Source organism: Rhinatrema bivittatum, chromosome 5 (assembly GCF_901001135.1).
Source record: "Rhinatrema bivittatum chromosome 5, aRhiBiv1.1, whole genome shotgun sequence".
In the NCBI taxonomy this organism is placed as follows: domain Eukaryota; kingdom Metazoa; phylum Chordata; class Amphibia; order Gymnophiona; family Rhinatrematidae; genus Rhinatrema; species Rhinatrema bivittatum.
This window is the reverse complement of record NC_042619.1, coordinates 100299128-100325900: the sequence shown is the minus strand read 5'-3', so window position 1 is coordinate 100325900 and position 26773 is coordinate 100299128. Positions and strand designations below refer to the sequence as shown.

At 44.0% G+C, this 26773-nt stretch overlaps 1 protein-coding gene across 1 annotated transcript in view; it reads right to left on the bottom strand.

Annotated features, from left to right (window-relative positions):
* Nucleotides 1–26773, bottom strand: part of FRY (FRY microtubule binding protein) — a 496652-nt gene that overhangs the window by 379997 nt on the left and 89882 nt on the right. Inside the window, exon 3 of the mRNA XM_029602654.1 lies at nt 1131–1184. Coding sequence (XP_029458514.1) covers nt 1131–1184 — 54 coding nt within the window. The remainder of the gene's footprint in view (nt 1–1130; nt 1185–26773) is intronic.

The window sequence follows — 26773 nt, the reverse complement described above, 5'->3', positions numbered from 1 at the left end:
CCGAAATCGGAGCGGCCTTGGAGGGAACTTTTTTTTAGCTCCCCCACACCTTTCCCTCCGTTCCCCTATCTAACCCCCCCCAGCCCTACCTAAATCCCCCCCCCACCTTGTTTCGCTAAGTTACGCCTGCCTCTGGCAGGTGGAACCTTGCGCGCGCCGGCCAGCTGCGGCGCGCGAGCCTCCAGTACAGTCGCTGTGCCGGAGGACTCGGGACTGCCCCCCGGACCGCCCCCGGACCAATGCCCTGCCCCGGCCCCGCCCCGGACCACCCATTTTTGAAAGCCCCGGGGCATACGCGCGTCCCAGGGCTTGTGCGCGCCGCCGAGCCTATGCAAAGTATTTTCTACTTTTCTGTTAACTTTAGAGACTCCTCAAGAATTAACGTCTGCTCCGGAGATGCCGAGCCTATGCAAAGTATTTTCTACTTTTCTGTTAACTTTAGAGACTCCTCAAGAATTAACGTCTGCTCCGGAGCAGGCGTTAATTTTTGAGAGGAAAAATGTGCGCGTTGGGCACACTTTTTTTTTTTTGCATCAGGGGTAGTAGGTAATAGCTTCATTAACATGAATTTATATGTGATGAGCGCCAGTAGGTAAGCGCTAGTTAGGACGTGCATTTTGGATGCGCTATTTCTCTTACTGCATAATATGCGTCCAAAACACATGTCCAAGAGCATGTTAAGCAGTGCGCTTGGCCGAGCACACTATATTGCATCGGCCTGTTACAGAGGAAATACATAACTGTATAGTCATTTAAATTCAAGATCCACCTGAACAGTTAGCAGGCTTGTCTACACTCATTTTGATAAAACTGATACAGATTATACTTGCAATCATGGTTATTCATTAAACCAAGCCAATAGTATTACAATTAGAATAACCGAGCATATTGTGTAAAGATCTGAAAAATAAAAAAAACCCCACAAACATAGGATTTCATCAAGGTAACTAGCATCTTAAGGGACCAATAGAGCATTTTGCCACAGATGTTGGGATTTATTGAGTTTCTTGAGATTTTCTGTAAAAGAAAATGTTTTTAGGGTTCAGTTGCTTCTCTACGAAGTTACTAAGATTTAGCACATGATTTTGATCTGGGAAAGAACAGTTCAGAGTTATACAGACAGCACTTACTTGATCAAACTGGGGATCCTCTCCTCTCTGCAGAGATTTTGTCAATGGCTTTTCCTAGGAAAAAAAAAAAAACCACACAAGAAATAATTAATAGACGCAGGAATTACTTATTCTTAATTATGTTCTACTTATTATAGAACAGCTGCATAACCCCATATCTTTAATAACTGCTGGCTGAACCACTTGTATCTTCTGTTTTAAACAAAAGAAAAGGTTAAGATATACCATATTTTCAAAGCTGCTTTAGTGAAAATGAAATGCTTGGCCTTCCATGTGTTCATTCATTACAGCTATATTACTTCAGGCCTTGTTGTTCAGTTTAGCGGTTAAAGTGCTGCACGTTGAAAATGAATTGTGAAGTATAACTAGGGGTCTTCATTTTCAGTTTTTATTTTATTTTCCCTGAAAATGTCAATGTAATAGCAAAAAACGAAAAAAAATCAGTGGAAAAAACTACTTAGTTATATCAAACAGGAAAAAAACACATTAAAATCCTGAGGGAAAAAAATTAAAAACTGAAAACAAAGGTCCCTAAATATAACCTGGAACAAGGGTAGGCAAAGCCAGTATTCAAGAGCCACATACGGTCTGTTTTTTCATGATATCCACAATGAATATTCATGAGATAGATTTACATATAATGGAGGCAGTGTTTGCAAATCTATCTCGAGCATATCAGTTGTGGATGTCCTGAAAACCTGACCCATTTGTGCAGGGTCGGTGCTAGCTTTTTTGCTACCCTGTGCCCCCTCTCCCCCCTTGTTCATTCATTATCTGTCCCAGGCCCTTCAAATAAAAATCGCAGATCCCTTCAGTGATACAAACTTTGAAACAGATACATCTGCCCTCCACCCCCAGGTATTAGGTGCCCTAGGCAAACCTTAAAGCCTTGCACAATGACCGCCCTACCCCATTCCACACACACAGTTAAGAGTTATGCATTTATAATTTACATGAAAAATATCAAAATACAGTATTCTGAGGTAAAAATATCACTTACATTATATTTACATGCACTGCTGTAATGCCAGCCAGAAATCCCTGTAAAAACACACTTGGCACCCATATGGTATTAGGCCTATTGTAACATGTGTTGTGTGTGAGCTTGGCCCTTCAAAAGCCCTAAAACACTAATGCACTTCCTATTAGGAAAATATTTTACATCAGTCACACATGCAGAACATAAATTGACCCTCACCGAATACAGAATAGAGCAACCATAAAGTAGAAATACAAACGTGGCAAAACCTAAACTGGAAACCACAAGAAGCCAGACTCTCTATGCAGTGGAACAATAAAAACCAGAACTGTCACCATTCCTGAAACGTCAAACAATAAAATCAAGAAAATAAAATAAATACATAATCATAATAGTAAAGACATGCTAATAATAAAAACAGATGACAAATAAAAGATCAAATAAATTAAAAACTCAAAAATTTTTAAAATTGTCCCAAACACCAATTAAATATTGCAAAACAGCAGACACATTAAATAACACCCAAAAAATAAAACTAAAAAGAATTTTAAAAATTCAGTCCTGGGAACTTTTGTTTTCCAGTCACCCTGAGATTGTCATGGATTAGTGGGAGTGGCGTGCACAAACTTTCTCCTCATTGTTATATTTACTCACACACACACACACACACACACACACTTCCTCTCAGACAAACCCACAGACATCTCCAGCACTTCTTTGGTTAGGATCTGCCAGGAGCCCCGGGACCTCCTCTTCATTTCAGCTGCTGGCAGGTTGGTATTCACCTGCAGCCCCATTCTTTCTCTCTCTCACACACACACCTATACACACAACCCAGACAGCTCCCATTCTTTCTCACACACAACCCAGACAAGCTCCCATTCACACCCACACACCCCAGGCAAGCTCCCATTCCCATCCACCCAAATACCAGGCAGGCTCACATTCTCACACACACCCCCTGCCCATCCCAGGAAGGCTCACATTCATGCATGTGCACACATACACAAATACACACATCCCAGGCAGGCTCCCATTCACACACATGCATGCATCCCAGGCAGCCTTCCATTCACACATACACACCCATCCCAGGCAGCCTCTCATTTAAGCACTCGCACCCATCCCAAGAAGCATCCCATACATACACACCCACTCATCCTAGGCAGCCTCCCATTCACTCACACGCATATAACCCAGATAAGCTCTCATTCACACCCACACCCCTCAGACAAGCTCCCATTCACACCCATACCCATCTCAGGCAGCCTCGTATTCACTCACACACATATGCAGACTAGGCAGGCAGAGGCCACATATCATTCCTCCTCTGCTGCTGCTGTCACTAGGCTGAATCTTCTTCATTGGCGAGAGCAGCCATTCTGCACCTTCTCCTGCACGCTGGCCCCGCGATAATTCAACACCGCACTTCCTGTATTCTCATCTCATTCTCATAAGTAATTCAAGAGGATTAAAAAAATATAGGGGCAGATTTTTAAAACAGAGTGCGTGGGGTACATTTGTGCGTGCTACCCGGTGTGCACAAATAAATGTACACCTGATTTTATAACATGTGCGCGGCAGCGCGCGCATGTTATAAAATCTGGGGTCAGCGCACGCAAGGGAGTGCACACTTGTGCACCTTGCGCGCGCCAAGCCCTAGGGGAGCCCCAATAGCTTTCCCCGTTCCCTCCAAGGTCACTCCGAAATCGAAGTGGCCTTGGAGCGAACTTTCTTTTCGCTCCCCCCCACCTTCCCCTCCCATCCCCCATCTAAACTGCCCCAGCCCTACCTAAATCCCCCCCCCCCCACCTTTATCTTCTTTACGCCTGCCTGAGGCAGGCGTAACTTGCGCGCGCCGGCCCGGCTGCTGGCGCGCCATCCTCCCAGCATGGCCGCTGTGCCAGGGGACTCGGGACCACCCCCGGACCGCAGCCCCCTGGGACATACATGCGTCCCGGGGCTGGCGCGTGCCGCCGAGCCTATGCAAAATAGGCCTGGCGCGCGCAGGGGCAGGTTTTTGGGGTTACGCGCGTAACCCTTTGAAAATCTACCCCATAATGAATAATGACATTAAATAAATATTTGCCAATGTGTTATAACATATTTTAGTAACAAAAGGTAAAAGAGAACCGGTCATGGGGAAGCTCAAGGCATGGTTAATGGACATCTAATCTGTGAATAAGCAATATTTTTACCCCTATGCAGGCGTCAAGCTGAAACATGGCACGCTGTGCTGGCCACGGTGCAAGCACACCTATAGTTAAGAGCCATTTGATACAACCTATCAGGAAATACTTTGCCACGTGGAAGCGGTTTGCAGGGGCAAGAATGAGAAAGTACTTTGCACAAACCTGAAGAAAGAAACGCTTTGCCATCACTTTCTGAATCACTTGTATATGTGAAAATATCTGGAGATATTTGACCTTGGGCATTCTTTCACATTCTTCAAAAAATATGTATTTTAGACAATGTGGGGGATTACTTGGCTTCTGTCCCATGGAGATTTATTGATGTCCGTAATTTTTCGTCCACCTCTTAAAGTGACAGAACAGAGTCAACTGTGGATATAAGTCCTTTTGAATGCTTATGGCTAGCCCTGTTCTAGCAGTGGAGGATTACTGCACCTCAGTTCCTTCAAAGGCACACCACCAACTATTTTCTGATCTCATTCTTAGCATTCCTGTATGAGGATCCCCAAATCTTCCCCTTACTACTGGAAGAAGCCCCTTGCTAGTGTAGATTCAGTGTTCACAACAGACCTTGCCCCTGTGAGTGATGTCAGAATAAAATAGGTATTTTTAAGGAGGTTGGATAGTCAGCAGTGGAAGGTTTCCTAGGTTTAGCAAACTTCCGATGCCCATATGAGTTCCTTTCCAGCAAGAAGGTGCTGATGGCGGTGGTACCTCTCCCACTGGAGAATTGCTGGTGGGATCTTTCCCTCCATACAGAAAGGACCTCTCAACAGAGGTGTGTCTGAAGATGTGTTCCTAGGAAGCTAGCTGAGGCCTAAGATCAGGGTTCCCAGTTCTTCAGGAAAGGAAGACTTCTCTTGGGATCTTGAAGGGATTCCTGAGAGTTGCGTGTGAAGTCAAGAAGTAGTCTCAAGAAAGAGAGTATTAGGTCCATATTCTTCATCTGTCCAAGGGGAGTGCTTAGAAGTTTGGAAAATGAGGATTGTCCTTGGTGGGAGTTCAGAGAGAAAACTGCCCAGTTAAGGAAGGTCCTGAAGAGTTGTTGACTGAAAAAAGAAATCAGTCAAGGATACATATGCTGCAAGATTTGGAAGAGAATTGGGAGAGAGAATGAAGAGCTGCATCTAGAAACAGGAATCATAAATAATCTGGAGGAGGGTTCCTTCCCAAGAGAGTTTACTTGCCAGGGTGTGCAGCATTGAGATACTATGACAGAATGAATTATATTTTGTGCTTTGGACTTTTTTTGCTGAACAGTTTTGTGTACCGGACATCAGAGCGCTGCCTGAGACTAGGAAAGACTTATTTTTGAACAGCAGCCCTCGTGTGCAGTGTAGTTGTTAGGTGACTGCTGATTAGACTGGTATGCTGAAGAGCCCCAGAAGATAGAAAATCCTAAGCGCCTTGAGAAAGTGATTGCCCCCTTCCTCCCACATGTGGGAAGGACCCAGGAGGCATGGGTGTGGCCATGGCCCTTGACCCTTCCAGTAAGCCCCTGTGCCTCTATCAAGATCATTCCTTGAAATGTCTGTGGAATTCATTTTTGTCATGAAAACGCAGATATCAGCTTATTTAATTTTTTTCTTTGCATAAAAAGTAAATAGCAATAATACTAATTATTAAAATAATCAAAACTTATTTTCTGGTCTCTGCAGATTCATTTTCTCTTTCTGCTTTCTGTCTGTGAATCTTAGCTTGCATTTAATTTTAATGCCACTTCTGACATTAGGTAAAAAAGAACGCCAGGATTTATCATAGTTTCTTCTAATCTCTGGTTTGATAAATTGAACCCACAGGTTTCCCTTTTTTTTCCCCTAAAGAACAGAAAACAAAACACACATCCAATATGCCTGGTGATCATGAACTTACCCTGGTGTTGTACCACAAAATGTAAATGGTGCCACACACCCCATCAGCTGGCACAGAGTCTCTGCTATTGCGATCACCTTTATTTATACAAAGAGACAGAACACCACAACAAATCCCCAGTGTTTCACTGTGTGATCACCCTCCACCGCAGGAGGTGGAGCTGCAAATAAAGTAAGTTTGACCCATAAATATATGGGGATGCAATAACATCTGGAGGCACAAAGGACTGGCTGACAAAATATATTAAAGGCTTGGGAAATACAAAATATCAGTTTATGATCGCTAAGACACCGGGGTAAGAGACTCCTTTGCTACCTCGCTAGTCTACTTCATTCACCCCTGGAATATAGAGTTCTAGTAGTTGCATTGGTTCTAGAGAAAACCAAATTCTTTGCAGTTTTTGATACTTATTATTGGATCAACCTAACAAGTACCCAAAGATGGTGTTATGTGTGAGCTTTTGAGGCCACGTACCCCTTCTTCAGATGTGAACCCTTAACTTTCTATAGAAATTCTTAGAGTGATAGATAAAAAATTTGCAGTACAACTTCAGTTATTAATAAGACCTATGATCGATTTACCAGTGCCTTATTTTTAAGAATACAGTGAATTATTGTATTTTCTCTGTTTTTTATATGTCATATCTACTTTCCAGGTACAGTATGAAGGTTTTTTCCCCCAGAGGATTTTCTCTTTTGGGCATCCAGCTCAGTCAGAATTAGCTTCCATTGGGAAATGGCACCTCATTCACGGCTATCCTGCGGTTCTCCCCCTATTTCATATCCCTCTCCCAGCTCACTCAGCCCAGTCACTGCAGCAACTGTCCCTCAGCTGGAGACCATGGGCCTCCTTCCAAACCCCTGCAAGCATGGGCCCTACATCTGACCACTAAATGTCACCATTGCGGGATGAATTCCCTCCCCCTGCAGGGGTCGTGCATGCCGTCTCCGCAGCGCCACCAGCCCTGGACAACCTGGGAAACAGAATTCTTGTGCTAGGAATCAAACCCAGGTCCCCTGGATGGCACTGCACTGAATCACCAGACGAGACCTATACAGCATAAAAAAAGTATACCTTCTGGTTTGCTGACACTTCATTTTTCTTATTCAAACCACCACATTAATCCCAATACATTTCAGTCAGAATCAGAAAGATGCAGTCCAGCAGTAATGAAGGCTTCATCCACAAGCAGGGATAAGAGCTGAACTACCGCTTATGCTCATTGGCCATTGCCATTTTGCCCAAATTTGCAATTTGGTCAAGTAACAATCAGAGGATCAAAAGAAAACAGATATCTTAAGCAAATACATATTAGGAGCTACCACCCAAGAAAGAGTTCTAGGCGTCATAGTGGATAACACATTGAAATTGTCGGTTCAGTGTGCTGCAGCAGTCAAAAAAGCAAACAGAATGTTGGGAATTATTAGAAAGGGAATGGTGAATAAAATGGAAAATGTCATAATGCCTCTGTATCGCTCCATGGTGAGACCGCACCTTGAATATTGTGTACACTTCTGGTCGCCGCATCTCAAAAACAATATAATTGCGATGGAGAAGGTACAGAGAAGAGTGACCAAAATGATAAAGGGGATGGAACAGCTCCCCTATGAGGAAAGGCTGAAGAGGTTATGGCTGTTCCGCTTGGAGAAGAGACGGCTGAGGGGGGATATGATAGAGGTCTTTAAGATCATGAGAGGTCTTGAACGAGTAGATGTGAATCGGTTATTTACTCTTTCGGATAATAGAAGGACTAGGGGGCACTCCATCAAGTTAGCATGTGGCACATTTAAAACTAATCGGAGAAAGTTCCTTTTCACTCAACGAACAATTAAACTCTAGAATTTGTTGCCAGGGGATGTGGTTAGTGCAGTTGTGTTTAAAAAAGGTTTGGATACGTTTTTGGAGAAGAAGTCCATTACCTGCTATTAATTAAGTTGACTTAGATAATAACCACCGCTATTACTAGCAACAGTAACATGGGATAGACTTAGTTTTTGGGAACTTGCCAGGTTCTTATGGCCTGGATTGGCTACTGTTGGAGACAGGATGCTGCGCTTGGTGGACTCTTAGTCTGACTCAGTATGGCAAGTTCTTATGTTCTTATGTATTCACGCTAGAAGCAGAGGGTACTGGGCAAAAGGCAAGGACACAACGGGCTACTGAGGACCTGGTAGAGTACGTCTCAGAATTCTGAAGGAGCTAAAGGAGTTACTGACAGTAACTCTCACAGCTTTGTTCAACAAGCGGGGTTCCAAAGGACTGGAGAAGAGCGGATGTAATACTGCTTCACAAGGGTGGGCTCAACTATGAAGCGTAAAATTACAGACCTGTTAGTTTAACCTCAGTGGTGGGTAAGGTAACAGAAGCAATACTGAAGGACACAATAGTGCAGTTCCTTGAATCTAGTAGGTTACAGGATGATAGGCAGCCTGGGAGTTTTAACAAAAATTATAAAACTGGGGAAGAAATTGGATGAGCAAAAAAACTTGAGTATGGTAGTCAATGAAGTCCACTCTAGTGAAGTGAAAGCGACCAGAGGGGTGCCACAATAATCAATACTAGATCCAGTCCTCTTCAATATTTTAATAAATGACACTGGAGAAGCATTAGAAGGGAAAGTGTGCAAGTTTGCAGATGATATGAAAATTTGCAACAGAGTAGACATGTCAGAGGGATAAAGAAGATGGAAGATGATTTAAAAAAAATAATGGTGAAAGTTACGGTAACTATGCCTTAATCTAAAATAAAATGCAAAATCATTTATTTAATTTATTTATATTCTGCTTTTTAGTCACTTCAAGGTGCATTACATTCAGGTACTGTAGGTATTTCCTTATGCCCAGAAGGCTTACAATCTAATAGGCCGACTGGAGCGCACTGTTAGCCCATGTTTGGCCGCGCGTTTTCGATGCGCTATTTTTACCCCTTATACAGTAAGGGGAAATAGCGCATCGAAAACGCGCAGCCAACCCCCCCGAAACTAATAGCGCCTGCAACATGCAAATGCATATTGATGGGCCTATTAGTTATTCCCGCGCGATACAGAAAGTAAAATGTGCAGCCAAGCCGCACATTTTACTTTCAGAAATTAACGCGATATTAAGTCGGAGGCCCCATAATTTAAAAAAAATCAAAAATTAAAAGAAAAATGTAAAAATCTGCCCGCGGGTTGTTAGACGGATGCTCAATTTAGCCGGCATCCGTTTTCCAAACCCGTGGCTGTCAGCGGGTTCAAGAACCGACGCCGGTAAAATTGAGCGTCGGCTGTCAAACCTGCTGACAGCTGCTGCTTCTGTCAAAAAGGAGGCGCTAGGGACGCCCTAGTGTCCCTAGCGCCTCCTTTTACCGCGGGCCCTGATTTACGTACCTGGGCTTTCTGAATCGCGTGCCCAGAAGAGTGGCCTGTGTGCGCGTCGGGAGAGCTGGCGCTCGCCGGCTCTCCCGCATGTTTTTCTGTATCGGCCTGTAAGTGTATACCTGAGGCAATGGAGGTAAAGTGACTTGCCCAAGGACATAAGGAGCAGCAGTGGGATTTGAACTCTGGTTTCCCTGGTTCATAGCCCACTGCTCTAATCACTAGCATTAAGATGAAAAAAATCCAAGGGCCAAATATGTTTTTGGAGGTGAAAAATTAAGAGTTGCCAAACAGGAAAGAGTCTGGGAAGTCATCATCTCTGATCAAGTTTCCCAGTCAGTGTGTCAAAGCAGTTGGAAATACATAGTATATTTGGGTGTATAAAGAAAGTTATCAGTAGAATAAGGGTAACAAAATTACATCCCTATAGGTCTCTGTTGAGTTGTGTTCAGCTCTCGAGACCACATCTACAAAAGGAAATAGATAAGATGGAGGCAATTCAAAGGAGAGCCACAAAAATGGGCCACGGACTGCACTGTAATAAACCATGGACAGGGTGTCTGAAGGAAGTAGAGATGTAGTCTCTAGAAGGAAGAAGTTAAAGGGGAGCTATGAAACAAACATTCAAATATCTAGTAGTCTTCAATAAAAGTACCAGAAGGAAGTATTTCATGCAGGGTGAAAAGTTCACGGACAAGGGGTCATCATAGGAAACCAAAGGGAGGGAAGTTCAAAAGGTATGTAAGAAAATGTTTTTTCACTAAGAGGGTGGTAGGCATCAAGATCAGACTTCCAGCAGAGATTACAAGAGCCAAAACAGTGAGAGAATTCAAGCATGTATACGATAGCCATAATGGGACCTCAGTGGTGAAAGAAGGGAGAAGATCACAGATCAAGTAAGATCCATGGCAACAAGGAAAATAGATAAAAATGGACAGACTTAAGTAGACCGAATGATCCTTTTCTGACAAACCATCTGCATTTCTAAACACTCATTAAGAATTGCCATGCTGGGTCAGACCACTGGCCGTCGAGCCAGGCAGCCCACCTCCGACAAGAGTCCAATATGGTTCATTTGGAAGTACCTGGCAGATCCTAATGGGCAGACCCCCTTCTCTGTTGCTCATGTCCATATCTACCTGGCTAATAATTGCTAAGGGACCTGTTCTTCAGAAACTTGTCTAAACCTTTTTTAAACCCAGCTATGCTATTAACCTTAATAAGCTCCTCAGTTTAATTGCGCACCGACTGCAAAACTATTATCTTACATTTTAAAAGGGTAAATAACTGTTGCCTATGAATCTGTTATAAACCACTCATGATTTTACAAACCTCCATCAAATCCCCTCTCAGTGATGTAATGATAAGTTAGGAATTATACTGCATTTCAAAATCAGTGGCATGCGCTAAATAAAATCAAGGTGCTACAAAACCCATAGCATGCAGAACTATTATTGCACAACTGCTTCTTCCTGCTGATACATACATTAACACTTTTAGCATGCACATTCACATTTTTAGAACATTTCCATAGCAATTGCACTCCCTGAATGTTACTGTCTTCATGAAACAGACATTAAATGCAATTTTATCATGCATGCATTTTAATGAATTGACCCCAATGTATGTTTGTGCTTTGTAATACTATCTGGAACAAGCTTAGCTGCAACAGGATCACCATATTAAAAAAAATGCTGTGAACAGCTTGGGACCGCAAAGTTTAAGTAAGTAGCCATGGGCTGTGTTTAAGGTGTGGCAGCCCTGGCTTGCCAATTCTGGCTCAAAGCAGTTTTTGTTTGACTGCTGAGTTCTTCAAAGAAAGGCATCATTTAACATGTCTCATCAGACAACAGAAGGAACTCATACCAGACAGCGGCTTTACCTGCACACAATATTTTCCTGATTACCCGAGGCATTACTAGCTATGGGTGGTTACTTCTTACATAGCTTTGATAATAACACATTATTTTCCTAATTTGATGGCACTTTTTATCATTTGCAACACAATAGATAAAAAGGCCTATGCACCAAAGATTAGCATGCACTCTACTGCTGTTTAGAGCGCATGCAAAATTGTATTTATCCAGATAAATTTAGGATTACTTTCAGGCAGGCCTAAAAGTTAGCCAGCTATCTTTGCAGGATAACACCAAACATTGGCACTTATCCTGATAACTTAGCTGGATAAGTGTTGCCACTCCTTGAACGTCCCTAGAATGCCTGCAGGTTCTCTTGCTAAGTTTTAGCTGGCTAACTACTTAGCCAGATAGCTCAGAGGCATTCCAGCATGGTAGGATTTTCATATTCTGCCTTTTCTCCAGCTAAATCTGAACTTAGCTGGTCAAATGGCACTGAATACCAAACTCTTAAAGGTGAATTTTCAAAAAGCTGTGCATGGAAAAATTAGTGCCTTTAAGACATATCTGGTTATCTTCTTATATGACAAAGTAAGATAACCGGATATTTCTTAAAGGCGCTACTTATCCAGCTATCTTACTTAGCCGGATAAGTAGGGCTTTTAAGACTTATCTAGCTAAGTAGTGGCAAAGCTGCTACATAGTCAGATATGTCGGAACTTATCCAGCTAACCTGAATATCTATTCATTTGTATCTTTTACATGCACACGAATGTTGCAGGGTTCATTTATGCATGGGTTATGAAATACTGGAGTAGATCTGCGTGCTGCCATATACATGCGTATATGGGCGCGTGCGCAGGTGTTTTAAAATTATCCTCCTTGTGTGCATGCTAACCTAGCCAGAATGTATTTGTGTACCTGCACTACAAACAGCACACACATGCATGCAAATGCCAAAAATCAAATACAAATTAGGGATAATAATAAGCAATGCTGATGATGACCCTATGCACTAAGCCTCGGGACAATTTGCACGATCCTCTTTGGGCTGCTATCTGAACATCTGTTTCTGAGTGGGTGATGTTAATATGCAGGCCCTGTGAGTATGCTAACATTTAACACTGAAGGTAGCCCTAGCCTCTGGGCCTCTCCACCCAACACACAGTCTTCCTGACTTTCTGATTCAAGGATTACATGCCCCAGGCAGTTCGATTCTTTTGATTCAAAGATTAAAAAACCTGATGAGCCAATCCAAAGATTAAAGGGCACTAGACTTCCGATCCCTTCCCTCCCCCTTTCCCTGGCAGATAACACTCCTCCCCACCACCAGCCTCCTATCTACTTCTTCGGAAGTTCTGGACTAGAAGATGGGGGTAGGAGAGAGCATGACTCTCTCTCCGTGCTGCTGCTGCTGCTTCCTACAATCAAAATGGCACCAGCTGATCTTATGTGCTCCTTTGCCGAGCACGTCGAGGGTGAGTGGAGGGGAATTAGATCACCCAGGGCACTTTACTCTTTGAGTCAGGGGACCAGAGGATGGTTATCTACCATCAGTGGGTTTATGGGGAGAATGAAATCCCCTTTCCCAACCAACCTTTTCACTTTGAGTCAGTTACCATGGTAGACTTTAAGATGCAGTTTGGCCCTGATTAAAAGGTCTAACCTCAATGGAGCGTGGGCCCTTTAGTATGTGCACAAACTAGACTAGTTCCATCGCTTTATTTCCATCACTTTATTTTAGCAAGTTCCTCATGAACAGTCTTCTGAAAATCATGTGCGGTTTACCTCCCATCCAATCCTATTTGTGTCCATTTTCTGTGGTTTATTTATTTATTTATTTATTTATTTATAACTTTTATATACCGGCATTCGTAAAAAAAACATCATGTCGGTTTACAGACAACTGAGAAAGGAAATTACAATGATAGATGGAGGAAGGATAGGAAGTTAAAAGGTGACAACTTTACTGTAGAGCCAACGGGCGCCACAGTTATTAAATGAGATTACATGTGGTTAACCAGGTTGGACATAAATTAATTATATACAGGTTCTACTCCTGGCTCTACTCCTGGTTCTACTCCTGGTTCTACTCCTGGCCCTTCCCTCAGTGAACACACAACAGCAATATTTGTTAAGCAATTCCGCTTTTTCCTTGTTGGCCTTCACATATTCCTCCCTTTCACCTCCGAGCGTGGGCCCTTTAGTATGTGCACAAACTAGTCTAGTTTGGTTTTATTATACTATAATTTGAATGTTATCAGCTATTGTATCCTTTCTTAAATATGTTGGATTGTAAAGCCTGTTGCTCACTTAATGTTCATTGTAAACCGAGGTGATGTTTGCCAATGAGCTGCGGTATATACAGTATTTTTCAGACTATAAGGCGCACCGGATTATAAGGCACATTATCAAAAAGTGCCTGCTAATGTGTCCTGGTTCATATATAAGCCGCACCGGATTATAAGGCGCACCGGATTATACTGCTGGAGCACAGAAACTCCGCGGGGATCCTGCGCAAGGAGCTGTACGCAGTGGGTGGGCGGCTGCCCTGGGCGCCGGGTCTAAGGCTCAGAGCCTTTTTTTTAATCGGTTGCGCCCTTTAAACTACGGTACCGGTACTTTTTTATTATCCCCCATATGCCCCCGGGGGCAGATCGGCAGGCGCTGATGCTGGCTCCCTGCCACAAGTAACAAGGAGGCGGGTTCTGGCTGCCGCGGAACGCAGCTTGATGTCGGTATCTCCGGCCACATGGATGGTTGAAAGCGCTGCATGCGCTGATGCTCCTCCTCCTTTCCTGCCTGTGCGTCCCCGGAAGTAAACGTTGCCGGAGCCACGTGGGCAGGAAGGAGGGGAAGCATCAGCGCATGCAGCGCTTTCAACCATCCATGTGGCCGGAGATGCCGACATCAAGCTGCGTTCCGCGGCAGACAGAACCCGCCTCCTTGTTACTTGCGGCAGGGAGCCACGAGTCTTCATCCTTGTCTTCAGCGGCATGGAGCCGCCACCGCTGGGGCCTGTTCTGTGGCCTGGGTGGCCCCTGAAGGAGGCCTTGCGGCAGGGACGCAGCGGCCCGAGAAGACGAAGAGGCCCGGTGAGTGAGAGACTGAGTATGAATGATTGTATGAGACACAGCATGTGACAGTGAGAGCCAGTGTGTGTGTGTGAGAGAGAGAAAAGCATGTGAGAATGAGAACCTGTTTGTTTGAGGCAGAAGATGGAGAGAAAAGAAACAGAAAAAAAATTCATATATAAGGCGCACCGGACTATAAGGCGCACTTCCGATTTCTGAGAAAATTGTAGGTTTTTATGTGCGCCTTATAGTCCGAAAAATACGGTAAAAGTAAATAAATAAATAAATAAATAAATAAATAAATAAAATACATCTTGTTTAATTTAGTGCACTGCAGCTGAGTCACGTTTTAAGCATGCAAGCTAACATTTTTAGCATGTGCTTAGTGAATAGATGCCAAAATCTGAACAAATGTATCCATTTTCCTTTGTCTTTAGAAAGAAATCTTAATGAGTTCCAGGCCCTCAAACTACTTGCGTTAGTTTTAGCCTCTGCCCCTGGGGTAAGCATTTAACTTGAAAGACCTGCAGGCTCATGGTTTAAATTCTTTCTTTTCACAAACATTCAACAAGAATGTGACTGAAGATGATCTTACACCAGGAGGCAAACAGAAGAGAAAACTTCATAATCAATAATAGGAGGAAACAAAAGCTTCTTTAGATATAGAAGGCAGAGATGGAAAACCAAAGTGCGGATAGCTAAGATGAAAGGAGAAAGTGGGATTTGTGAAGACGTGGAACTGCAGAAGGCAGAAATTCTAAATAAGCAGTATGAGGAACGAGATCAGTCTTCTCTTTCGGCATCTGCAATACATTGGAGACGGCATACAGGCAGCATAGGTGGTTGCATGCAGGGGAGTAGCTGTAGATCTAAATCAGTAGACTGTAGGCCTTTTTCCTCATGCTACCTCACATCTTGTAATCCATTGGATTCCAGAAACTGCACGATCCTCTGTTTTAGCAGTGATTCCATTAATTTACTCACCACAGAGATTAGACTACTCAGCCTGTAGTTCCCACCAGCCTCCTCCTTACTTCCACTTTTGTGAAGAGGAGCCACATCTGCCTGTCTCCAGGCTTCCAGAACTACTCCCATCTCAAAAGAAGCATTGAAAGTTTCAGCCAGTAGATTTACCAGAACTTCTCTAAGATCCCTTAAAATCTGTGGATGCATCCTGTCTGGTTCCATCGCTTTATTTCCATCACTTTATTTTAGCAAGATCCTCATGAACAGTCTTCTGAAAATCATGTGCGGTTTACCTCCCATCCAATCCTATTTGTGTCCATTTTCTGTGGTTCTACTCCTGGCCCTTCCTCAGTGAACACACAACAGCAATATTTGTTAAGCAATTCCGCTTTTTCCTTGTTGGCCTTCACATATTCCTCCCTTTCACCTCCGAGTCTAAAAATGTCACTTTTGCACTTCCTCCTATCACTAACATATCTAAAAAAAAAAAAAAAAAAAAAAAGGTCTTGTTTCCCCTCCTCCCCACCACATTTCTATATATATTTTTTTACTTCTCAAAAAGTCTAAGGTTGTGGCTATGACAAGGAGTCAGAGTTTTCCATGTGTGTATAACCCTATCCCAGGGTGCTGACTGCAAATCTCTGCAACCTCACCAGGCTAGCTAATACACAGTCTCTTACCCCCAGGGCCTGGATCCTTTGTTGGTGGGGGGGAAACATTTACTTTCAAGGCCCAGAGTTCGAGGGGGTGACCCTTTGTACCTTCTTTCTTGTCCCTGGGAGAGGGGTACATTTCCTCACTGTGTGTGCTGGATGTGCCAAAGAAATCACACTGGAGTCACTTGTTTAGTGGCCAAAATCAAAGCCTGCCCTTTACAGTTGCAAAAGTCGGTTGAAATATGGCACAATAAACAATCCTTAGCACCACAGAATTTCTCTTTATTTTTTACAGTCCTTTCCCCTCTATCTATGAATGAATCTCTATATCAGAGCAAGGGGAACATCCACCCTCCAGGGCTTGGCTAAGTGGAGTGCCCAGGTATGTCAGGTATCCTTTAGTGATCCAACTGGTAAAAAGGAAAATTAGTTCTTACCTGTTAATTTTCGTTCCTGTAGTACCACGGATCAGTCCAGACAGTGGGCTGAGCCTCCTTTCCAGCAGGTGGAGACAGACTAAAACTTGAAGAATGCCCTATATCAGGACAGAGCCTATCCTCTAACTCTTCAGTATAACGTATGTCAAAGCAGAAAACAGCAAACCCAAGAATAGGATCAAGCAAGTAACCAAAAAGCTCAAAGGAGCAACCATAGAATAATGTAGAAACATAGTATACCTATACGCTCTTGCATAAACTTGGTATAAAAAAACGACCAAGGCTTCTGGTGTAATTGCTCAGTAATCTTGCACAAAGAGAAATATGAAAATCTGCAAACCTGCAAGAAAACAAGCTTCGAGAGGACAGAAGACAGACAGGGAAGGGCGTCTGGACTGATCCGTGGTACTACAGGAATGAAAATTAACAGGTAAGAACTAATTTTCCTTTCCTGTACGTACCCGGATCAGTCCAAACAGTGGGATGTACCAAAGCTTCCCTAAACTGGGTGGGACCGAGACAGTCCCGCTCAAAGCACTTGCTGCCCAAAGGAACCGAAAATCGGAGCGTGCACATCCAGACGGTAGTGCCGAGCAAAAGTGTGCAGAGACGTCCAAGTGGTGGCCCTGCAAATCTCCTGCGGGGAGACAGATTGACTCTTCGCCCACGAAGTAGCCTGAGAACGCAAAGAATGGGCCTTCAGACCCTCAGGAAGCAGGCGACCTTGACAAAGATATGCCGAGGAAATGGCTTCTTTCAACCACCGCGCAATCGTGGTCTTAGAAGCCTGTTTATCCTGGTTGGAACCACTCCAAAGGACGAAGAGATGGTCCGATAAGCGGAAGTCATTGGTGACCTGGAGATAGCAAAGCAAGACTCGTTTGACATCTAGCCGATGAAGGTCGCCACCAGCCGTACCCGCAATCTCCTCCAGAGAGAACGCAGGTAGTTCTATCGACTGGTTGACATGAAAAGCGGAGACAACCTTAGGCAAGAAGGAAGGAACCGTCCTGAGAGAGACCCCGGAATCAGAAAAACGCAAGAAGGGCTCCCGACAGGACAGCGCCTGGAGCTCGGAAATCCGGCGAGCAGAGGAGATAGAGACTAGAAAGACAGTTTTGAGTGTTAGATCCTTGAGCGTAGCATGGCGAAGAGGCTCAAAGGGAGCCGTACAGAGAGCACGAAGGACTAGGTTGAGACTCCACGACGGACACGTGGCACGAGAGGGGGGACAAAGTTGTCTAACACCCCTCAGGAAACGAATCACGTCCGGGTGAGCAGCTAAGGAATGACCGTCCACCCGACCCAGGAGAGAGCCAAGAGCAGAGACTTGAACACGTAGAGAACGGAAGGAGAGGCCCTTAGAAAGACCCTTCTGAAGAAAAGAAAGGACCAGAGGAATCGAGGCGGAGCGTGCCAGAACACCAGACTCCGCACACACGGACTCAAAAACTTTCCAGATGCGCACATAGGCCAGAGAAGTCGACTGCTTTCGGGCTCGCAGCAGGGTGGAGATGACCTCCTCCTTATAACCCTTGAGCCTCAGGCGACGCCGTTCAAAAGCCAGGCCACTAGACAAAAGCGATCAGCCTGGTCGAAAAATACAGGTCCCTGCCGGAGGAGATGAGGAAGATGACCGAGGCGCAGGGGCCCGTCCACCGCTAGATTGATGAGATCCGTGAACCACGGTCTTCACAGCCACTTGGGAGTGACGAGAATCACCGGTCCCCGGTGGAGCTCGATTCTCCTGAGAACTTTCCCCACCAGTGGCCACGGGGAAAACACATACAGAAGGACATCCGCTGGCCAAGGTAGAGCCAGAGCATCCACGCCCTCTGCGCCGTGCTCCCTCCAGCGGCCGAAGAACCGATTGGCCTTGGCATTGCGCAGAGTCACCATGAGGTCGAGGTGAGGAGAACCCCACCTGTCCACTATCAGAGCCATGGCCGCGTCCGAGAGCTCCCACTCTCCCGGATCGAGCGACTGCCGCCTGAGGAAGTCGGCTTGAACATTTTCCTTGCCCGCGATGTGAGAGGCCGCAAGGCACTGTAGGTGACGCTCCGCCCAAGAGAGGAGACGGCTGGCTTCTAAGGCTACCAGGGGACTGCGAGTGCCCCCTTGGCGATTGATGTAGGCCACTGTGGTGGAGTTGTCGGACAGGACTCACCGCGGATCAGGGGAAGGAACTCCTGAAGAGCCAGGCGGACCGCCAAGGTTTCCAGTCGATTGATGTGCCAGCGTGACTGAGTCTGCGACCATGTTCCCTGGGTGGATTGAGAAAGGCAGACCGCACCCCAGCCCGACAGGCTGGCGTCCGTGGTCACTATCGTCTACTGTGGAGCTTGAAGAGGCATCCCTTGCAGAAGATGAGGAAGAGACAGCCACCACTGTAATTCGTCGGCAGTAGAATCCAAGAACGGAAGGACTACGTGAAACTGCTCCGACACTGGCTGCCAACGGGATAGCAAAGCTTTCTGCAACGGACGCATATGAGCAAAAGCCCAGGGGACAAGGTCGATGGTGGAAGCCATGGATCCCAGGACTTGAAGATAATCCCAGGCTGTCGGGGAGGGTAGCGCAATCAGATTCCGGACCTGATCGATCAGCTTGAGGGCACGCGCCCATGGTAAGAAAACCTTGCCTACTCGGGTGTCGAAGTGGGCTCCCAGAAATTCCAACTCCTGAGAGGGCTGAAGCTTGCTCTTGGAAAAGTTCACTATCCACCTGAGGGAGGCAAGGAGCTCCAAGACGCGATCCACCGCCCGTTGGCAAGAGGTCTCCGACTTGGCCCTGATGAGCCAATCGTCCAGATAGGGGTGGACGAGAATCCCCTCCCGGCGCAGAGCCGCCACTACCACTACCATGACCTTCGTGAAGGTGCAAGGAGCGGTCGCGAGGCCGAAGGGGAGAGCTCGAAACTGGAAGTCCTGGTTGAGGATGTGGAATCGGAGATATTTCTGGTAGTCAAGGTGGATGGGAATATGGAAGTACGCTTCTGCGAGATCAAGAGAAGCAAGGAACTCTCCGGGGCAGACCGCTGCAATGACCGCACGCAGCATTTCCATGCAGAAGTGGGGGATCTTGAGGGCCCGATTGACCCTCTTGAGGTCCAGGATGGGGCGGAAGGACCCGTCCTTTTTGGGCACGGTGAAGTAAATAGAATACTGGCCGGCGCCAATCTCCCTTTCTGGAACTAGGACCACCGTCCCCAGATCCAGAAGTTTGGAGAGAGTCTGGACCACCACGTCCCTTTTGGCCCGTCCGCAGGGCGAAAAAAGAAAGAGATCCGGCAGTTCCCTGACGAGCTCGAAAGCGTACCCGTCTTTGATAATGTCGAGGACCCACTGATCCGATGTGATCTTAACCCATTCCTCGAAGAACAGGGAGAGGCATCCGCCGAGGTAAGGAACCGAGGAATGGGTCAGCTGAACTTCATTGCGTCTGCAACCTACCACATAACAAGGGAACTACTCGTTATGAGGTCTTATGTGCGGGAGCCGACACTGAAGCAGTCTATGTGTTCTGACTGCTCCCCTTTGGCCAGGCTCCCGTATTTTATTCTTTATTGTTTTTTCACAACACTTTTTATTTTCTTTTTTGTTTTGTTCTAAAATGTCCACTGCCCAATTCTGTCGTCAGTTTCGCCCGAAAAACCGACCGAACCTGTACCTTCAATGGTATTTAAACTTTTGAACATTTGCTGCTGAACTTTTACCGCTAAATCCGGTTGGGTTCAGGTCCGGTTTGTCAGCCCGACACGGTCCATGTTTCGGCGGTTGCCTGCTTCAGGGGCTGCGGGAAACTGGACAGGAACTGAGGCTACCTATGGACGGTTTCGCTTCAAAATCTCATTCCTGTGAGCGACGCCTTCATGTACATGAAGGCGTCGCTCACAGGAATGAGCAGAATTGGGCAGTGGACATTTTAGAACAAAACAAAAAAGAAAATAAAAAGTGTTGTGAAAAAACAATAAAGAATAAAATACGGGAGCCTGGCCAAAGGGGAGCAGTCAGAACACATAGACTGCTTCAGTGTCGGCTCCCGCACATAAGACCTCATAACGAGTAGTTCCCTTGTTATGTGGTAGGTTGCAGATTTTGTGCACAAGGCAACGAGGTTGGTTGATATACGAACTTCATTGCGTGGCAGGTTTAGTGGTGGCATGCACGGGCTGGCCCTCACGAAAGGGCCGCCTGCCATGAAAGGACTGCAACCAGGACTGAGCGCAAGAAGAACCCCTCGCAGAACCGCCCCGCCCCCGAGAAGCGAAGCAACGTTGGCCCCTGAAGCGAGAGCGGGAGGGCGCGAAGGACCGGGAAGACTTAGGGCGGTCCTCTGGAAGCTTATGGACCTTGTTGTCAGCCAAGGAATCCATAAGCTTCTCGAGATCCTCTCCAAAGAGCATCTTACCTTTGAAGGGCAGCGTGCCCAGCCGAGTCTTCGACGACTGATCAGTCGACCAATGGCGTAGCCAAAGGAGCCTCCGGGCAGCCACCGCCGAAACCATCACCTTCGCCTGCACACGGACCAGATCGTAGAGGGCGTCCGATATGTAGGCGGTTACAGCCTCCAGACATTCAGCTTGCTCTGCCTCTGTTGGCGGAAGATCCCGGGCGCGCAACAAATACCACAGATCATGAGATTGCCTGGTTGAAATGTTGATGCTGGCAGGTTGTCAGTTACTAGGTATTGTATTACAAGATAAGAAGAGAGCAAGGAGCTATGGGAAGGACTTAATGACATCACAGTGATAGCTAGGTTGGAAGTATTTTTTGGTAATAATGCTCCACTCTATAGGGGACAATAGCATAACACTGCAAAGGACAAAACAGCCACCCATTTTTTAAACTCTCATTTTGTCTAGTTTAAAAAATATAACTATTGGTGGGATAACTTATTGTTCAGTTACTGTTTTCATAGAAGAAATAGGCAGCTGGGGGGAGGAGCCAAGATGGCGGCATGTGAGTAGTGCCGGCCTGACCTGCTAGTTCCTTCTTCTCTTGTTTCTTCGTTTTAAGATACAAGATGCCTCCCAAAAGGAAGGGGATAGTTCAGGTGTTTTCCTCAGTATCCCCTCTCCCTTGGGGGCAGCGTACTATCCCCGAACGTGCTACTATCTACCCGGTATCAGGGGCGGCAATCCCCTCTGATGGGGTGGAAAGAGGAGCCTCCGTCTCGTCTGTGGAGATTTCTCTCAGCCCCCCCCATCCTAGGGACACCGTCGGCGCCTTTCTCCCTGCAGTCTCCGGGTTCGGCGCTTACAGTCACAGGGCCGGTGGGCCCTGGATCGGCAGTTGAGGGAGTAGCCGCAGAGACAGGGAGCAGTTCAGCAGTGTCGACAGCAGGGAGTGTGGGTTTGATGACTTTGGTAGCGGTATCCTAGGTGGATTCTCCTGGTGGAGTTGAGCCTGCTATGATTTTGACATTGAGTGCTCAAAATACTTTGGAATCTGCAGTTATTTCTGAGCAGGTATCCATGATACCCCCACTCCCCAAATCAGCAGTGGTGACTTTAGATTCCTTATGGGAATTAGTGGCCAAGCTAGGATCCGTTTTTCAAGGCTGTTCCCAGCAAATTTCTGCAATCTCATCAAAGTTGGACATTCTAGCACAGGATTATAACGCTTAGTTTACGGAGCACTCTAATAGGATTCAAAATCTAGAAGATCAAGTGAAAAATGCTCAGAACCTTCAGTCACCTATAATCCAGGAACGTATGGAATTGAATAGGAAAGTTGAATTTATTGAAAATCGATTAAGACGTTTGAACTTAAGGTTTTTGAACTTTCCTAGAATAATTGGTGAACAGCCATGTGTTACCCTTAGGAAGTATATGAGAGAGATACTGCATATTTCCCCAGAAAATATTCCTTCATTTAATAAAGTATATTTTCTTCCATATGTACGCTCAAGAGAGAATGCTGTACAATACCAACTAGATTTTGGGAACTTAACTGAATTCCTGGAAACTTCTACCGTTGAGATTTGTGAAAGAGCAACCCTGTTGATTTCATTTATATATGAGCAAGATTTAGGTCTGGTTATGCTCAACAATTTCCAATATCTGGGGGTTAATTTCTTGGGCCAGTTTGTCCAAATTTTCCCAGACCTGGCTAGGGCCACCCAAGTGTGGAGAAAGGGCTTTCTGACCTTGCGTCAGGAATCTCAATCTCTAGCCGCAACCTTTCAGCTGAGATATCCCTATAAATGTATCATAAAGTTTGATAATGATACATACATCTTTTTTGTTCCAGAACAACTTAAATTGTTTCTTGAATCCCGCAAAAGGCTGTTGCCTACCTCTTCTCCTCAAGAGAGTCCTATTACTTGGGTAAATAGTAATGGGTAGTAAAAACATGTTATGCAGTTCTCTTTTTCTAAATTTCTTTTCTGATGTGCTCCTCAATCAGTTCTCCTCTCCCCTCCAATAATGACTTGTGGGTCTGAAATAATTCAGACCCACTTGTGGGTCTGAATTATTTCCTGTAAGGATGTAATATTATAGTCAGTTTCTGATTTTTGCTGTACAAAGAGTTATGCTCTTTGTAACTATATTAAAATCAATAAAAAAGAAAAAAAGAAATAGGCAGCTGGTATCATCAAACAGCCTTGATACAACCTATTACTCACCTTCTCTTGGCTATGGATTCAATGGCTGATCAATAAAATAAGTAACTACATTGATTTTGAAAGTTGACTTTTAATGACTTTGGTAGTTCACTCTTTGTGCTGTTTGGAAATTGGTGATACAACAGTGTTTCTGCGAGTGTTCTTTAACAATGAATAAGGAGTACAATTTTTTACATGCATTCCAAAAAATATAGAGAAAAAGTACATAAAATTGGACCTAAAGTCACACAGTGTATTATATGTTTAATATACACTGTTAAACATTAGCAGTCCTACATATACATATATATAAAAACATTCTTATAAGCGCTTACCGAGGATTATTACCAAGATCTATTTGTACTTTTGGATTGTTGACATCATGATCTTGGAATATGATCAGTAAAATTGGGCTTCTTTTGGGATAGAGTGATCAATAAAATATCCATACATGACTTTTCTTCCCTAAAATGTTGTTACCTCAAGCCCTTCCAAGACTGGAATAACCCAAAATGTTTCAGGAATGATACTCCAGTTCAAGGGAATTTTGGCTAAAATAAAATATTTGCAGCAGGAAGAATTGCTATCCCTTCCCCAAATCCTTTTTGCATGTAGTTACAGAAAATATCATTTTTGGTGTAGATACTGTTTTTATAGGGTTAGGACTAAGATCATTTCAACATTTTCCAGAAGTCATTGCTATTTGTTTGAAACCACCCACTCTGCTCCCCGTAATATTTATAGCAAAATGAATAAAACACGCTCTCACAGAATGTCTTTTCTTAGCCATAATCCATTTTGAACTGGAGGACACATCTGGAACTACACCACTTTGCAGAATCGCTGTTTCATTTTATGAGGATTAGGACTAGACACTTGTGCAATTAAATCAAAGCACATTTTACCATATTTATTTATTTTATTTAAAAACTCTTCTATACCGTCGTTAAGTTAATTCACCATCACAACGGTTTACAGAAAGGCACAATAAGGAAAAACTATAATTGGTATAGATTACAAATTATACATGTGCCAACATAAAACGGTAACATATTTTAATAAGAGAAACTATGTGTTAAATTAAGGCTTATATGCCGGTTGAGAAACTGTCAAGCGGTTCAAATCTAGCATTAATATGCAATTGGAGATATTAAAGGGAAAAAAAAACTGATTACTTGGGCGTCCTTATCTTTCAACTGTTTTCCTCCTTCTCTTTGTCTTTATAAAAAGCTTGTTTAAAAAGCCAGTTTTTCAGACTAGTTTTAAATAGTTTCAAATTTCTCTGCAGCCTTATTTCGAGTGGCATGGAGTTCCATATAACAGGTCCAGCCAGCGACAGTGCTCTCTCCCTTACCTGAGTGAGGCGTGCTGATTTAACAGAAGGAATAATTACTAGAGCTTTATTGGCAGATCTAAGGTTTCTGTGTGGTACATGTACGCGCAGTGCTGTGTTAAGCCAGTCGGCCTTTTTATCATGGATTAGTTTATGAATTATACACAATGCTTTGTATTGTATTCTTTGTTCAATTGGAAGCCAGTGTAGCTCAGCAAGTGTACCTGTGATGTGGTCTCTTTTTTCTTTTTGCCTGTCAAAATTCTAGCAGCGGAATTTTGCAATATTTGGAGTGGTCTAATGGTAATGTGAGGTAGCCCTAATAGCAGAGAGTTACAGTAATCTGTGCTCGCGAATATCATTGCCTGTAAGACTGTGCGAAAATTATTCAGCATTACCAGAGATAATGTTAGTGGAGTGAGCAATAAGCAATGAATGATATATAGTGTACAGTAAGCAGAATTAGAATTTGTATCTGAAGATGTGTTGACCTGGAATATGTATGAATATGAACTGGGATATGTATTTGCTGTAGTGTTGATCTGGAATATGGATGTTGACACAATGTGGGAATGTTGACCAAGAATATGGATGCTGATTTTGTAAACCATGGTGATCTTCTTTTGGAACAACGGTATATAAAACGTCCAAGTTTTTAAAAAAATTAATGAATTAATTAACCAAACATGGCTTTCTAGAACACATTTCCTATTAAACGTTTGTGTTATACAGCATGAGCGGTCTATGGCTGGCTGGAGGACAGATTACAGTCTGGAATCCAGTTTTCACTTGCACACTTTTATTATATACAGTCAAATGATACATAGAAGCAGCTTACCTCAGCAATACTTCTTACCAAAACACATCAACCAAGCAGTATTTAAATGGAGCTGCGTTCTCCTATCTTCCCAGGGACTCCCTTGTTCTCTGAGCCTACGCTTTATTCCTGCTCAGAAGATACACCCTACGTCCAGAATGCCCTGTATTAAGGTGGACTGAGCCCAGGCAGCTGGGACTTGTCTTTTAAGGTGTTCAGAGGGTTTCTATAGTGCACTCTGCCACAATTTTCATGCAACTTTCAACTCTTAATAGTCTTTTAAATCCAAAGCCAGTAGAGTGAATGGGCACTCAATTCAACATTATTATTTAAAGGCCGTTGTCTCAATAAAACATACAAATATAGAAGCAATAATTAAATCTATTCTGTATAGCCTTTTTCAGTAAGGCAGATATCAATACTTTGTATTGTCTACCCTGTTTTTAACTATTCATTTTTATCCTTGCATCACATCACCGGACATGACTGACAAAATGATTACTTAAATAGTTCTTGTAATATAACAGTGAGCATGAACAAGATTTCAAAATCAAAACAGCATGGAACTACTGATGCACAAAAATATAGTTCACTGCCAATTTAAAGAACACCAAAAGAAGTCAGACTAGTAATTTCAGAACACATCTTTCTATTTCTTTGGGTATAACATGTTTAGCAGTCAACCAGTATAACCAACATCTGATATCACATAAGCAGTCTCCTCATTTAATGCTTTCTTGTATGCATGTTAACTAAACATTCAGGTTTATTTTTCAGATGATGTGCATTAATCAAGACAGAAATACTGTATGGGAGATGGAGGAACCTTAGAAAAGGCAAAGCAAATGAGGAGTACAAACACAAGCAACCAGGAAATCCAAAAGTCAGAAAAATGCATGTAGATAGATAGTGGGTATCCGGAAAAAAAAAAAGAAAAAGTTGCCAAATCATCATGCAAGTTTTATTCCAGAACTTCAAAAAATGCAATTTTCAAAGCCGCTCATATGAACAGTGAGTTCTCCCACACGGTCTTGTGCTTCACCCAAAGGCTGCGACAGGAGGGTCAAGACAGGCAAACAGCTTCTACCAAGTTGTTTGAACATTTGGCTGAAGTTTTTTTGAATGATTTTTGCCTGTACTTTTACAACTATTTCTTTATAGGTGGGTCAGCGGGGTTTGCCCATAATGATCTGATGACCAGAAAAATATGTTGCCCAAATTCAACCTGTGTTACATGCGTCAGATTGTTTGTATAACTTCACATTAAAAATCAAATTAAACTAGATGCTTTCCCTTTCCTTAACAATCATTGTTTATTCAGAGCTTTCAATAGTCTCCTTCCCTTTAATTGTCAAAATAATGACCATTTTCAGCATTTTTCCCTCCTAAAAATTCCATTAGGCCAGTAAATTTTTATCTTTTCTCCCTTATTCCTCCAAATGCTTTTCAAATTTTGGCAGATACGGTGTTTGAAATTAGCCTACATAATAGATCAAG